At 45.3% G+C, this 16,864-nt stretch overlaps 1 protein-coding gene across 1 annotated transcript in view; it reads right to left on the bottom strand.

Moving 5' to 3' along the window:
* Positions 1 to 16,864, bottom strand: part of Uggt2 (UDP-glucose glycoprotein glucosyltransferase 2) — a 126,784-nt gene that overhangs the window by 20,867 nt on the left and 89,053 nt on the right. The window contains exons 31-36 of the mRNA XM_034499066.2: positions 15,343 to 15,425; positions 11,778 to 11,873; positions 10,809 to 10,893; positions 7,700 to 7,882; positions 4,378 to 4,538; positions 3,297 to 3,411 (exon numbers count right to left, since the gene is read on the bottom strand). Of these exons, the coding sequence (XP_034354957.1) occupies positions 3,297 to 3,411; positions 4,378 to 4,538; positions 7,700 to 7,882; positions 10,809 to 10,893; positions 11,778 to 11,873; positions 15,343 to 15,425 (723 nt within the window). The remainder of the gene's footprint in view (positions 1 to 3,296; positions 3,412 to 4,377; positions 4,539 to 7,699; positions 7,883 to 10,808; positions 10,894 to 11,777; positions 11,874 to 15,342; positions 15,426 to 16,864) is intronic.

Below are 16,864 nucleotides of genomic sequence, written 5' to 3'. Positions count from 1 at the left end.
GACAGCAGAGAATGCTCACACTCCTGACACACAGAGACAGCAGAGCATGCTCACACTCCTGACACAGAGACAGCAGAGCATGCTCACACTCCTGACACACAGAGACAGCCTTTCTTTCTTTCTTTCTTTCTTTCTTTCTTTCTTTCTTTCTTTCTTGCTACTAGGGTTTACAGTAATGTGTTATGTACCAATAGATAACTAATATGATACTGTTTCTGGGCTTTGTCTATTGAAAATAAACCTGTACTGTATGTAATAGTGTACAAGACTATGGGTAACATATATATGCAAGCAGGTATACATTTAATCTCAAAAGAAATAACCAAAATTCTCATAGTCCTCAAACACAAAATGCCCACTTTCAGCACTGGGAACAGCGCTATGAGCACGTCTTTGGCCTCCACATGAAAGCTATTCAAATTCTGCCTTCACAGGGACAAACAGGTACCTACTTTACACTGAAAACCCAAACCTCACTGGCCATTCTGAACTTTTTTCTACCATTTTTCTTATTTTATTTCTTCTGTAGCTAGAATTAAAGCATTCTAAGTGAATATGAATGGTTTTAGTAAACAGAAATTATAAGGGTTTTTGGCTGCACTGTCTTTCATATCTGTTTAAATTATCTGAAATATTTTGGGGCAATAATGAATAATTTAATGGAATGTGAGGGAAAGGGGCTTGTCAGGTAGGTAAGCATATGGTTTTTACAACCTACTTTAATAAGAGTTCAACTTCTTCTCTAGCCCCACCATCTATCAGAGGCAGTGGAAAAGAAAGCTTATTAGATACAGAGGAAGTAGACCTATTTAGAAATAGTTCTTTGGGGGCGATTCCAATCTTTGTTTTTCTCAGTCCAGTCCATTAGCAAACACCACACACGAATCAGCAGCTGCAGTTCAGTCCACTTGGCAGACACCACACAGGAACCAGCGAGGACAGTTCAATCCAGAAGAAACTGAGAGGCTCGCTAACTGGTCCAAGCCCGAGGAAGCAGCAAGAAGCTGCAGGAACCTCAGGAGAAGTTCCTTGGTGAGTTTCTGTCTATGACATCACCACAAGAAAAGCTCAGCAACACATGCATGTCATCAGCACAGACTAGAAAGCCAGAGCAAAGCTCGCGCTCCCACTGTCTGTGGGTTGTTTTTATATTCTTTCTAAACATCGCTTGTGTCTGCTTCAGCAAAACACTCTTTCACCTGTCTGCCCCAGCGAAACATCTTTATAACCTGACTGAGTCTCCAAAGAAACCAGAAATTCCCACTTTACAGGTGTTTCCCGGGACACTGGAGCATGAGTTTTGTTGAAGATGAATGAGTATGCAAAAGAGATGAGAGGGAGGCTTGCTCGCTTGTGAAGGACTGTATGTCATGACTGGAATGAAGAAAAGGAAGGCAACTACATAAGACAGGTGTCAGAGAAGGACACGGGACAGGTCGCAAAGAAGGACATGGGCCAGGTCACAGAGAAGGACATGGGACAGGTGGCAGAGAAGGGCATGGGCCAGGTGACAGAGAAGGACATGGGCCAGGTGACAGAGAAGGACATGGGCCAGGTCACAGAGAAGGACATGGGCCAGGTGACAGAGAAGGGCATGGGCCGGGTGACAGAGAAGGACATGGGCCGGGTGGCAGAGAAGGACATGGGCCAGGTCACAGAGAAGGACATGGGCCAGGTCACAGAGAAGGACATGGGCCAGGTGACAGAGAAGGACATGGGCCAGGTCGCAGAGAAGGACATGAGACAGGTCGCAGAGAAGGACATGGGCCAGGTGACAGAGAAGGACATGGGCCAGGTGACAGAGAAGGACATGGGCCAGGTGACAGAGAAGGACATGGGCCAGGTCACAGAGAAGGACATGGGCCAGGTGACAGAGAAGGGCATGGGCCAGGTGACAGAGAAGGACATGGGCCGGGTGGCAGAGAAGGACATGGGCCAGGTGACAGAGAAGGACATGGGCCAGGTCACAGAGAAGGACATGGGCCAGGTGACAGAGAAGGACATGGGCCAGGTGACAGAGAAGGACATGGGCCAGGTCGCAGAGAAGGACATGAGACAGGTCGCAGAGAAGGACATGGGCCAGGTGACAGAGAAGGACATGGGCCAGGTGACAGAGAAGGACATGGGCCAGGTGACAGAGAAGGACATGGGACAGGTCGCAGAGAAGGACATGAGACAGGTCGCAGAGAAGGACATGGGCCAGGTGACAGAGAAGGACATGGGACAGATGGCAGAGAAGGACATGGGACAGGTCACAGAGAAGGACATGGGACAGGTGACAGAGAAGGACATGGGACAGGTCACAGAGAAGGACATGGGCCAGGTGGCAGAGAAGGACATGGGCCAGGTCACAGAGAAGGACATGGGACAGGTGGCAGAGAAGGACATGGGCCAGGTCACAGAGAAGGACATGGGACAGGTGACAGAGAAGGACATGGGACAGGTGGCAGAGAAGGACATGGGCCAGGTCACAGAGAAGGACATGGGCCAGGTCACAGAGAAGGACATGGAACAGGTGGCAGAGAAGGACATGGGCCAGGTCGCAGAGAAGGACATGGGACAGGTGGCAGAGAAGGACATGGGCCAGGTCACAGAGAAGGACATGGGACAGGTGGCAGAGAAGGACATGGGCCAGGTGACAGAGAAGGACATGGGACAGGTGGCAGAGAAGGACATGGGCCAGGTCGCAGAGAAGGACATGGGACAGGTGACAGAGAAGGACATGGGACAGGTGGCAGAGAAGGACATGGGCCAGGTGACAGAGAAGGACATGGGCCAGGTCACAGAGAAGGACATGGGACAGGTGGCAGAGAAGGACATGGGCCAGGTCGCAGAGAAGGACATGGGACAGGTGGCAGAGAAGGACATGGGCCAGGTCGCAGAGAAGGACATGGGACAGGTGGCAGAGAAGGACATGGGCCAGGTCACAGAGAAGGACATGGGACAGGTGACAGAGAAGGACATGGGACAGGTGGCAGAGAAGGACATGGGCCAGGTCACAGAGAAGGACATGGGACAGGTGGCAGAGAAGGACATGGGCCAGGTCACAGAGAAGGACATGGGACAGGTCGCAGAGGAGGAGGAGTAGGTTTGGGAAGGGAAAAGTGAGAACAGAGCTAGAACAAGAAATACCCGGAGCTTCACACTGGAAGTTATGCATAGGCAGAGGTATTTGTATAAAGAGAACAAGTTTGAAAAGGATGTGGTAAAGAAACAACTTTGTATAAAGGATATTGAAACATTTTATACTCAAATGTATATTTAGTCATTAAAACTTGTCATAAAAGTTTACTTACCTGATCTAGGTTGGAAAGACTGTTTGGATCCTGGCTAAGAGCTTGGTACCGGCCCCGGAGCCTATCACCTGCTGAAATTCTCCTGAACTTCTTCAGATCCACCACATACAAGGCACTGCAAAAGGAACGCTTCTTTTACTCTATGTTGCTTCTGTACTCCTCCTTTACAGGCACCTGCAGGTGGTGGTACCTACACAGGTTGTGTTGTTTAGTCTTGTGGTCGACTTGAGACTTTCCAATCATACCTGGAAAGAGGCAATGATCGAGGCAACGCCTCCATCAGACTGGTCTGTGAGCAAGTCTGTGGTGCATTTCCTTGATTGCTGATTGACGTGGGGATGTCCAGACCCCTGTGGGCAGTGCTTTCCCTGTGCAGGTGGTTTGTGGGTATACAAGCAAGCTATCGAGAGTGAGCCAAGAAGCAGTGTTTCTCTGTTGGTCTCTGCTTCAGGTCATGTCTCCAGGTTCCTGCCTGGAGTTCCTGTCCAGACTTCCCTTTATGATAAACTGTAAGCAGCAAAATCGAACAAACCCTTTTTTCCCTCCTTAAGTAGCTTTTGGTTATGATGTTTACTGTAGCAAGAGAAAGCCAACAGGCTGGATACCTTAGAACCTAACAAATAGTTCTCTCATAAATTTGAGTCCAGTGTTGTGGTGTTTTTGCAGACTTTGAGGTTTTGTATAACCATGGTAAGACCTATATATTTTAGGGTCATCTCAAACATTTCCAGGTTTTCATGAAACTCAGATCCCTACAGACAGCAACTGTCAGAAGACGGCATCTGCACTTTACTATGGACAAACCAAACTTACTTCCTGCAGCTGTTAGGTGCACACTCCTCAACTGTATCATTTGGTCCTAACTCTTGGTTCAACTAAGTACTAGGCAAGGAGAGCCTGAGCAAGTCAGTTAAGTGTGGACTGCCTCAGCCACCGTACCTATAAACAGAGACAACAGGGTATGGAGATGCGAGAGAACTCTTCTGAGTTCATGGACACCAGGGACGTCACAGATGCAGACTCAGTTATGAGTTGAATGTCCACGGTGACCAGCCATGAGGAAGAGCACGCACTCCCTTACCTGATATGGTATTTCCTTTTTAAAAGATGTGATGCCCAATATCCTGTTTTCCAGAAACGATATCCATCCATGTCAGCGCGGCTGTCACAAAATGGAGTGTACCCATAAGGAGCTCCGCCCAGGTCAAAGTCTCGAAGTTCTTTCAGGTCATGTCTCACAATCTAAGCAATGAGAACAGTGTCTCTGCACAGTGCAGCCTGCACAGCGGCATAAACTCTTCCCATGTGGATTCGAGCTGTTGCCTCAGTGCAGACACAGAAGGTGCATTTCCACATGAATTTATCACACATTCATTTTTCCTCCCTGTTCTTACAAAGTAAAAGAAACATAAACTTTATGTTCTTTACCTGTATAATTGTGGTCTTACCAGTAGGAATACCTAGTCATATCATTTATAGGCAGGCTACTTTATAGAGCATGTGTTGGGAAGGGGTTAACTATCACAAAAGCATACAACACTTAGTTCCTCAATGTATGAATTTATCCTGAAAAAATTTAATTTGAATCATAAAGTAAGTCTTGATTTGAAAAGTAGATTAATTAAAATGTTAATGTGTTTTAATTTTTCAGTTTTTTAAAAAAAATTTAATGTGTATGTAAAATTTTAATGTGTATGTATGTTTGCAAGTTAATGTCTGTGTGCCGTGTGGTGCGATGCCCATGGAGGCCAGAAGAGGGCGCTGGATCTCCAGGAACTGGAGTTGCTGACTGTGGGTCTTAGGCAAGAGGTCCTTCTCCTCCTCTCTCCTGCCCTGTGTTTTACTTTTCAATTGTCTCAAGCTTGCTGAAAGAATACTAGTGAAAATGTTGAGGGAAGGTAAGAGAATTTTATTTTAAAATCTTACTCTTTTTGAATTTTTTTCTTCCCTTAGCCTGCGTGTGTGCTTGTGTGTGCACTTGCCTGAGGATGGAGGTTTACTTGGTTTCGGGGATTGAACAGGTCATGTTAGGTTTGTGTATGACAAGAGCCTTTACCTGCTGAGTCATCTCGCTGGCCCATGGTACACATGGTAACATGGCATACATGGTATATGTACATGGTACAGATGGATTTATTGCTATACTTCGTTTCCCGCATTAAGGTTTCTACAGTAGTAACTGAAATTAAGTAGAACAAAATAGTAGCATAGGAGGGTAAGTTATGTCCTTGTTTTCTGTCAGGAGCCAACAAGGAGAAGCAAAAACCTAGCAGGTGATCTTCCTGAGATGAGTCCTTGGATAGAAATCTACATTGGATTTGCTCCAATAGGCAAGGCCCAGGAGAAATTCATTTTAGTAAAGATTCCTGCTATTAATATGCTTTTCCTGTTATTATTAAATATACAACAATCACTAGGTATTGGTCCACCCTTTTGAACAGATTTCTGCACACCTACAAAGATGCACTATCTTTAGTGATGCTATACAGACAAATATATAATGATTCCATAGAATTCAAATAATTGACTTGATTCAAATAATTTTAGGAAGAAAGTTTTTACAGATAGTCTTAGTTGCTAGAAAGATATAATAAAGTTAGAATGAAGAATAGAATGTGCCCACTCCTCAGAAAAGTAAGTAAAGGCTGCATAATAAGAAATACAATGAGCTTTCATAATTACACTAATAAGAGAAATTGACTTGGGACAATCTTGTGTTCAAGGAAAAGCATTTAGGTGCAAGGATAAAGTCACAGGTGTGCACTATGATAAGGCAAGGCCACGTGAAACAGTCACAGGTGTGCACTATGACGAGGCAGGGACACGTGAAACAGTCACAGGTGTGCACTATGACGAGGCAAGGTCACGTGAAACAGCTGCTTTGAGCGTATACTGAGCATATTATAATGAAACACTGCTCTGAACTTACTGTCAACATCATCCTGTCACTCCCATTTTATGTAAGTTTATCTCTGAGGAAATTTTCTAAAGAACTTTTTGTCTTAGAAGGGATAAAAAGACCAGAAAAAAGAAATAAAGTTGTTGTTTAAAAGGTTTGGCTTGGGGAGCTTTGCCCTATCCGTCCGTCCATCCATCCATCCATCCATCCATCCATCCATCCATCTGCATATGTCTGTCTATATATATGTTGTGTGCAGGTATATATGTGTACATGTGTAAGCATGCATGAATACTTGTGGAGTTTATTGTGACAGGCAGTCGGCCAGGCCAGAGTGTGGGGCGTGTATGAATGCTTGAATGTTACGCATCTGGGCATATCTGCCTATATAAAGCATCTTAATTCTTTTCCTTTCCTTCCTCTCTGGTTCACAAAGCTGAGCCAGAGCGGCTTCTGGCTGATTTACAGAGAGAGGAGCACCATCAGTAAACTCTTTCAGGTCATCTCCTGCTGTTTTACAATGAGGTGCTAAACAGTTTCTAGCCCCAGAGGAACTCAGAAGGCAGGTCGGCTACCGAAGTACCAGGACTTAGACTTAAGACTGGTAAACGTTTCATTATTATGCAATTAAATATCTCCTAAGACCTAGTCCTACCCCCCTCCCAGTCTCCTGGCTCTGTCACCTGCTCTCTTCTCTGCGGTCCCTCCCTCCCTCCCTGTTGGTTTTTGTTTCAGGTGGTCTTATTTGTGCTTCCAGCACTGAGCTCCTCCTCCTGTGTCTCTCTCAAATGCTGGACTTACAAAGAAACGCTGCCCCACTCAATGCTTATAAGCAAATTCTAACGTAGAACTTGAAAATACACCTTCGTCCTAGACATGTAAGTTGTACCCCATGCATTCACTTTATAGTATTAGTGTATTAGAAATTCTGTACATTTTTCAAATACTTTCATGATTAATGATGACAAAGGCCCTGGGATGAGCTAATGGGACAGCTATGGCTTTTATATACACAGATTTTGAAATTAAGGTGGTTTTAAAATTTTTTCCAGGTAAATTTAGAGCCTTTTCTAAATAAGTCACCGACAGATGGTTTCACTGTCAAAGGAAACTGCTGACGGTGGACTCAGGAGAGATGTTCACCGCTAACCTTCCCAGCAAGTCAGCAGCTCAGGAGAAAACCCGCCCACGCCACACAGGTGCATGGAATTGTTGTTATAACGAATAATACACACATGTCTTATGTTTACTTGCCAAACTACTCAACAATAACAGCTGTTTCAGACAGGAACTGCCATGTCCCATGCAGACGGTGCTGCTCGTCACGTTGAGTCTGCCCATGTCTGCTCATGTGTTTTTAAACTCAAGGTGCTGAGTGGCTGTAATAAACTGTGTCGCGTATGTTTAAGAAGCAGCAGTGACAATGAATGAGCAACGTGGGCCTTTATGCTCCTGTCAGTCAGACGCGAAGCAAGCTCTAGGATGAAGTAATGACTCCTGTTACCTGGTCAGCATCCACAAATATGACTTTGTCCACAGCCAGTGGGAAAAGGACATCAAGGAAAAGGATTTTGTAGCCCCAAATGATTCGTTGCTTTTCAGTCTGTTGATGAAGCCAGTGGGGCCACTTATACTGGACAAGTTCATACTGGAATCCATATTCCTTAGCCATGTGAGGAATCACCTCCTAAATACAGACAACAAATCAAACAACACAGATTTTAGAAGTTTACTATAAATCATTATAAACTAATTGGAAACTGCCTAACTACTACTCTAATAAACTTGTTCCCAAACTGAATGGGAGTGTGTGGAGGAGGGGAGAGGGAGCTGGGGACCAATGGGAGTGTGTGGAGGAGGGGAGAGGGAGCTGGGGACCAATGGGAGTGTGTGGAGGAGGGGAGAGGGAGCTGGAGACCAATGGGAGTGTGTGGAGGAGGGGAGAGGGAGCTGGGGACCAATGGGAGTGTGTGGAGGAGGGGAGAGGGAGCTGGGGACCAATGGGAGTGTGTGGAGGAGGGGAGAGGGGGCTGGGGACCAATGGGAGTGTGTGGAGGATGGGAGAGGGAGCTGGGGACCAATGGGAGTGTGTGGAGGAGGGGAGAGGGAGCTGGGGACCAATGGGAGTGTGTGGAGGAGGGGAGAGGGAGCTGGGGACCAATGGGAGTGTGTGGAGGAGGGGAGAGGGAGCTGGAGACCAATGGGAGTGTGTGGAGGAGGGGAGAGGGAGCTGGGGACCAATGGGAGTGTGTGGAGGAGGGGAGAGGGAGCTGGGGACCAATGGGAGTGTGTGGAGGAGGGGAGAGGGGGCTGGGGACCAATGGGAGTGTGTGGAGGAGGGGAGAGGGAGCTGGGGACCATAACATTTCTTCGCTCATTTCCTGTTTGTACCCAGGAGGCTGATCACATGCTTTGCTGATGGAACAGGAAACTGGCCTGGAGCAGGCCTGTGTGGTCCAGTCATGTTTAATCCTGGAAATGTGGTCTCCAGAGCAGCAGGCGTGAGGCCACCCTCCTCTGCCCTGGGCCTGCGTCCCAGGCACAAGAGTCCTGCTTTTGTGGTCCCGCCTTTATCACTACCAGACAGGTGAGGCAGTGGCACCAGGTTAAACTTCCTCTCCTCATACTTCCTGCCCAGCAGCACCTGGAGCGCTGCTGTCACCTCAGCCCAGCCAGTGACAACTCACCCCTAAGCCTCTGCCCACGCCCCAAAGGCTTAAATATTAAATAGCCTTTGCTCTCCTCAAACTGCTCATGAAGCCTGACTCCCAAGGGGAAGTCCCCACTGGCTCCCCCCATCCCCCACAATTCCTGCCTCCTCAGGACCCTCCTCAGAGGGCTGACTGTACCTGCTGGGAACAGCAGGGGAATCAGGGCCCAAAAGGCAATGTTTAATCATTTATCTGATGTTTTTAAATACTGGAAATTTAAAGTATTTTAAATATAAAGAAATATTTTTCTTTATTCTGTAAGGATCTATTTTATCTATGCATTAAAATGTTGAATGTTTGTGTGGAGTGAAAAATTATAAAGACCATTTTGTGAAATATATGCAGGCTTTTTCTTTGCCCTTAGACCTGAGCAAAAAGAGTACAGGTTCCAGAAAGTGGAACTGGATGTAAGATTTCAGGCCTTCACTGCCCCAAACACATTCAGGGAAGAGCGACATTCCTCAAGCCTCAGGGTGGGGAAGGCCCAAAGCAAGAAGACACATTCCTGACCACAGAGAAAGATGCAAGTCATCTGGGTGGTTCCAAGAAGTAGCTAACTTTCCACTGTTCTTGGTTACCCCTCCCCCGCCTTGAGGTCTTCCCAGTGTTACAGCCTGCTGATGTTCAAAATTTGTAAAACAACCAATCATGTGTAACCACGCAAAAATTCCTCCCTTTCCCCACCCCGTGCTATAAAAAAAAGCCCCTCAGCTTGCTGGCCTTTGGTCAAATTTTGTTCCTACGTGGACGAACAGTTTGACCGTTGGCTAGCCAACTCTCCCCAATAAACTTCTGCTGATTGCATCCAGGTACGGTGTCTTGTGATTTTTGGGTGGTCGTGATTTCCTGAGACTTGAGTAAGGGTCTCCCGAGTTTGGGGGTCTTCATTTGTTCACATAAAGCATAAGGAGGAACTAGAAAACTTCAATTATTCAACAATACATATTAAAAATCCACACAGCACATAGCTGTGTGCTGCAGATGCTGTGAACAGCAACCCTGATACCACCTAGACTGTGCTCCCCAAAGCTTACAGCTCAGAGAAGACAGCGGAAAAGGAAATGAAGCTGTTTTCACTACAGAAGGGAGAGCCATGGGAGGAGACAGAGGTGTGGAAGGTGAGAGGCAGTGAGTGGCCTGTAGCTTTCCAGTGCCGTCTGTGTGACAGGACAGCTTCAGCACACCTGTGAGGAGAGCTGGGTGTCTGGTGTTTTGAGACAACCCCTAGAGCTGCAGGTACTTGAATGTGTGGCGCTCTTGGGCGGGTGAGGAGATGTGACTGCTGGGAGAGGTATGTCACTGGGGGAGGCTTTGAGTGTTTAAAGACCTGTGCTGTTTCAGTGGTGTCCTCTCTGCTTCAAGCTTGGGGTTCACCCTCCTGCTCCAGGCCACGCCCACTGCTTGGTGCCTGGCTTCCCAACACAACAGACTACTCCTCTAGAACTGTGTGTGATAGACCGGGAGCTAGGGCAGTGGCATTCCCTGGCTGGCGGGAGATCTGGCTACTGAGGATGTGTTTTAATGTGAGCGGATCAAAGCTACAGGCTTACAGCTATGCACTTGTCAGCGCTCATGTCACTGCATGAAGGCATCTTAGGAAGAAGAAACTGAGAGAAAAAGCAAATTAGAAAGGAAAACACTGTTTTGAACAGGCATTCCTTTTTTCCATGAAGTGCAGCAAGGTTTTTATCCAGAGACTGATTTTTCTAGTGGGTGATGTCATGGCTAGGACGGTCCTGTAATGTCTCATCTCAGTCCAGATGCTTCCCACTCCCGTGTCCTGTTTGGCAAATACACACTGAAGACCTCACATAGAAAAGAGAAATGTTTTAAGAGATTACAATGCTAACAAAGGGTTTAGGATCAAGCTTTAGCCACATTGTAAAATAGCAAGGTGCATACTTTAAATGTTGGCGAGAGGAAATTCTTCAGAAACCAGAACTTCACTGGTGTTTTGGTGTTCCGCAGAACAGAAAGCATCATGATCCTAAGTAAAAGGACATGAAAACAAACATATGGTAACTTACATTCAAAGCCCTTTAAATGATGAATTATCAATATCGTGAATTATGTAGAATTAAAATGAAACACCTTCACACATTATGACTGCTACAATATGCAGTGTATGAGGATGGAAGGGTGTGACTGTCACGAAGCTACTGTGAGGTAGTCTGTCACTGAACTAACGCCCAGTTCTGAGTCTGTGTCTCTGTGACAGATATAAGGCCTTCAGAAGAGGAAGCACTGGTACATTCCGGAAATCCACCATAAGGTTGCTTTATCTAGGCTTCTCGGCAAAGGAGAGGCAGGCACCTTGACAATACTCTTTAAAGCATCAGGACCATAATTCAAATATTTCTGAGGCATTCTTTGTGACCCTTTATATAAACTCTTAAAACATTCTTTGAATTCTAAATACTATCTTCTTTTCCACTGACTTCCTTCTTTTTGCAAATATGATATTCCTTCATGGGGAAAATTTACTATATATATTTTTTCTTATTATCTTGTTAAATACAATGTATTTTCTAACACTAATAAAACTACTCTAAATCAAATCAAACCAATGAAATTTAAATGTACTTTGAAATTTACATGTAAAAAAATCAAGATGCTCACTAGTGTATATACCTTGTTAATATTTAGGCAAGAAGAATTTACAAAAACAGTATATTTGCTTTTGTAGGGGCTTTGGCAGATAATATTAATAATAATAATAATGATGGTGATGGCTGGGATGAAAGTAAGCTGAACCATGGCAGAAACAAGAAAAAAGTTAATTTCCTTTTGAGGTTCATTTTTTTCATTTTGCTGAATTTTGAGCTGTGTAAGTGTGTAACTTTCTGAAAATATTAGAAACTACTCACTTACCTTAGAAAACGTTCATATAAATGGCCAGAAGCAACTGAAAAAATGTTTAGGATGTCATTTTCCATTTTGTCATCTTTACGCAGACTTTTTGTGAAGCTTGTAATAAAAACACAGGGCAGTGGATTTTTAGTCTATATTAGTATAGATTTAGTATATATTATAACTGTGTATATGTGAATAATATGTACAAAATACTATTATAGTGACCTGTCATCTGTGCTGACAGTTATGAGGTATTTATAGTACATGCGATGGCATCACTTGAGGTTTGTGAGCTTTTCTTTACATGTGGAATGAAATTAAACTTTTCCATTCTCTGTATTTATGACGTCCAAGAGTTCTTTTGAGAACCAAGAATGGAGTACAGCCTGCCATGTTCTTATCTTGTGTACTGGACCTTAAATAGGCCAATAGTGTGGGAAGAAACAATGCATCAATCAGAAGTGTTCGTCATGGACAGAGGATTTCTGAGATTAGAGTAGTGTGGCAGCATCCGTTCCTACAAGCTGGGAGGAGTAAGGAGAGGAAGAAGAAGAAGGAAGAGGAGGAGCTAAGGAGGCAGAGATGTAGGTGTCATGGATGACCACGCATGTACCGAGAGCAGTCCTGGGTAACAACTTATATATATCTAGGTTAGTTAATTGGTTAACACTTCCAATTGTGTGGGCATCTTGTTATTGAACATTACCAAACATATAAAGCCTTTGGGTAATCTAAGCATTAGTCTCACTTCTACTGGCCTGCATGGATGGCGGGATGGTCTGGGCTCAGCCCAGCCTCGTGAAGACAGCGTGGGAGAATGGCAGAACCATCTCCCACACTGGCATCTTGTGGGTGGCAGGGTCTGTGTCTCTGGCCACCTGAGCCTGCGGCTTGAGCCACAGCAGCAGTGAGAACACCGCTGCTCATGACCTCAGGCCTAGCCTGGTCGGGAAGATGGCGGCTGGTTAAGAACAAGCAAGATTGGGACTCTGGCAGCAGATCCAGGGTCAGTTCCCAACATCCACATGACAAGTGACAAAGACCTGTAACTCCATTTCTGGGGACCCAATATCCTGTTCTGGCCTTTTCAAGAGCACACATAGTGTACAGATATACACAGAGGCAAAATACCCACTTGCATAAAATAATAAAAGTTAAATTTAAAAATATTCTGGCGAGTATAAATTATTATAATACCAGTATTTTTTAATTCTTTTTTTTCTTTAATTTTCTGAAGAAAAGGTTGCTACATGGGAGAGTAATACAATTTTAATTAACATGGAGTAGGCTATAGAAAGAGGCATAAACTGGGCCAAATCCAAAATGGTGGAAGTTTTAGCCACAAGGTAAAAAAATTTATTTAGAATGTCCAATCTATTTGGCTTACAGTTTCTTATCTTTAATCAAGATGACCAAAAGTTTACATTTATAGACTTAGATAAAGTTCTGCTCTAGTTAGCTTTAACTGCAAATTCGTCACAGACTATAGGCATCTAAGAGAGTCTCATTTGAAGGACTGGCCTGTGGGCATGTCTATGGGGTACACTCTTGATTATTATTTGATATAAAAAGACTCAGCCCACTGTGGGCAGCACCATCCCCTGCACAGGAAGCACTGAAGGCTGGCTAACAGGAACATAAGCCAGCAAGCAAGCTGCACTCCTCCATGGTTTCAGACTCATGTTCCTTGTGTGAGCTCCTGCTCTGATGTCCTCCAGTGATCGACTGTGACCTGGCAGCACTAGAAAATAAACCCTTTCCTCTCTGAAGCCTTGATTATGGCGTTTTCACAGCAACAGAACAAAATTAGAAAAGGTTCACATTTCTAAAACAGACTTTTAAAGGTCTCTATAAAATGGATCTACAGCAAACAACTTCCTTGGTCAGCCTGCCTTCCGTTCCCCTTCTAGCTATAAGTTTGTGCTTTAAGGGAACCATTCTTCCTCCAATTTCATTGTAGGAGGTCCACGTGGGCCAGGCCTTTCCTAGGCTTTGCAGGACAGCATCAGATTCAACTGTGAACAGTCACAGTACTCAGCTCAGTTTGGGGAACCTGGTGATGGTTTAGCCCTGGATTGGCTATGGAGCTTCTGTTGGTATTTTAGCAAAGAGGTAACTGCTATCTATTGGACAGTAAAACTTTATTTTAAAAGTCTCCTGGAAACAGGAGGCAAAGAAGGCATAGAATTAGGAGATGGACAAAGTTCCCACTCAAATGACCCTGTCATGTCTAGATTTGTTGAATTCTATGAACCAAACCCTCTCTTCCTGGTCACTCTCTTGCCTCTCTGTGGTGCTGGAGGTCGAATCCAGGGGCTTATGCATCCTAGGTAAGCATTCTACTGCTGACGTCACCCAAGCCCTAAGTGAAGCACACGACTCAGACATGTCCTATCACGTACTGTGTGACAGCCATGTTGGACTACCTTCTGCTCTTGGAGGATCACACCTACTGTCTCTTCAACTAACAAGGTACCTTCACTCTACTATAACCTTTGAACATCATCTTTCCTGTAGGAAGAATAAGAAGTCTTTCCTGAGGTCCCTTTAGCTGGAGATATACATACACACACACATATGTATATGTGTGAGCACATGCACGCATGCATGTATGTATGTACATATATGTCTGTCTGTCTGTGGAGCCAGAGCCATGGGACTGGGAAGACTATGCCTGGAGCAAGAGTGGGGTCAAGCATACAAATCCTGGAAATCTTGTCCTGAGAGCACCAGGAGCAGGATCACCACCCCCACTCCAGGCTTGCATGTTCTGGTGCACGCAGCCCTGTGCCCACACCTTCGCCCACTGGAGGAGGTCACATAGCCTGGTAGCCAGGTTAAACTTCTTTTCCTCTTACAGGATCATGTCCAGCAGCATTTGGAATTCCTTGTGCAAATGAGGCATCCCCAGTGCTCTGGCCCAAGCCAATGATGTACAGTTACCCCTACAGCAATAGCCCCCACTCACCCTAAAGGTTTAAATAGCCTTTGCTTTCTCCATTCAATTGAGCTGTCTCACTGAAGCTGCCTCCTCAGTGTGTTCCTGTTGTGCTCACTGCTGCCTGAGGACTCTTAGCACCTAGCTGTCTATCCTTGATGCCACTCAGGATCTACCAGTTATCATCTTGGGTACACACACACACACACACACACACACACACACCACACGCACACACATATCATACATAGATATGTATGTATATACACACACACATATCACTCATATATACACATGTGTATACACACATACACACACACATGTGTGTGTATGTCTGTATATACTTATTTTCAGCTATTTTATAGCTCCAGGTTCCTTCTCTAAATGATATCCATTCTCTGGCAAACTTATGCATGCACATACTGTGTGCTCTGACTGCTGTCACCCTCCCTGTCTTCTCTTCCTCTCACCCCATCAGCCTCTTTCCTGCCAGCTTCAATTTTATTTCAATGTTTATGTGTCTGTCTTTATGGCTCCTGGGAAGGAGAGTCTGTGCTTTATTTACTTAAATCTTTGCTACATGCAGGCTTTCTCATTTATCAACCTAGTTATGTCATTAAAATATTTCCAGTTATTGGTAATTACCTTTTAATTGAATTCCACATGTCTCTGTTTTCATGTTTATCAGCAAGGACATCTTCTTTAATTTTACCTGATTTTTTCTTTACCTGGGTAACATGACAGAGAGAAAATTTAGAATTTAACTGATTAATTATAAACTATGCCAAATAAAGCAAGAAACCTTTAGAAATGTAAGAAGGTAGGTAGAGTTAACAAATCTTGTTTTGTGCTATCAATTCTGCTGCTTCCTACAACTGCAGGGGGTGTGGCAATGCCTGTTCCTATAACTGCAGGGATGCAATGCCTCTCCCTGTAACTGCAGGGGTGCAATGCCTCTCCCTGTAACTGCAGGGGTACAATGCCTCTCCCTGTGACTGCAGGGGTACAATGCCTCTCCCTGTAACTGCAGGGGTACAATGCCTCTCCCTGTGACTGCAGGGGTGCAATGCCTCTCCCTGTAACTGCAGGGGTACAATACCTCTCCCTGTAACTGCAGGGGTACAATGCCTCTCCCTGTGACTGCAGGGGTGCAATGACTCTCCCTGTAACTGCAGGGGTACAATGCCTCTCCCTGTGACTGCAGGGGTACAATGCCTCTCCCTGTAACTGCAGGGGTACAATGCCTCTCCCTGTGACTGCAGGGGTGCAATGCCTCTCCCTGTAACTGCAGGGGTACAATACCTCTCCCTGTAACTGCAGGGGTGCAATGCCTCTCCCTGTGACTGCAGGGGTGCAATGCCTCTCCCTGTGACTGCAGGGGTACAATGCCTCTCCCTGTGACTGCAGGGGTGCAATGCCTCTCCCTGTAACTGCAGGGGTACAATGCCTCTCCCTGTAACTGCAGGGGTACAATGCCTCTCCCTGTGACTGCAGGGGTACAATGCCTCTCCCTGTGACTGCAGGGGTACAATGCCTCTCCCTGTGACTGCAGGGGTGCAATGCCTCTCCCTGTGACTGCAGGGGTACAATGCCTCTCCCTGTGACTGCAGGGGTACAATGCCTCTCCCTGTGACTGCAGGGGTACAATGCCTCTCCCTGTGACTGCAGGGGTACAATGCCTCTCCCTGTAACTGCAGGGGTGCAATGCCTCTCCCTGTAACTGCAGGGGTACAATGCCTCTCCCTGTAACTGCAGGGGTGCAATGCCTCTGCCTCTGCAGACCTTTGCTCACATTCACGTGCTCAGATCATGAAACAGGCATATGTAATTTAAAATAATAAATATTTCAAAAGGATTTTGTTAAAATTCTATTTCTAAAGAAAAAAAAAAAGACATAAAAGGTCTGTGAGGTGGTTAATGAAGGAGAGAAAGGGACAAGGGACAAAAGAGACTCAGGAAACAGAGGCAGGAGGATGTCTTTGAGTTTAAGGCCAGCCTGGTTCATACAGCAAATTATGGACCAGCCAGGGCTACATATGAGACTCTAACTCGAAAACCAAACCAAACCAAACCAAACCAAACCAAACCAAACCAAACCAAACCAAACCAAACCAAACCAACCAGCAAGAACAATACAATACCTATTCTCTATCTCTCTAAAGGACAA

Source organism: Arvicanthis niloticus, chromosome 3, assembly GCF_011762505.2.
Source record: "Arvicanthis niloticus isolate mArvNil1 chromosome 3, mArvNil1.pat.X, whole genome shotgun sequence".
Taxonomy (NCBI): domain Eukaryota; kingdom Metazoa; phylum Chordata; class Mammalia; order Rodentia; family Muridae; genus Arvicanthis; species Arvicanthis niloticus.
Note: the sequence above shows the minus strand (reverse complement) of the source record. Positions and strands in the feature narration are given on the sequence as shown.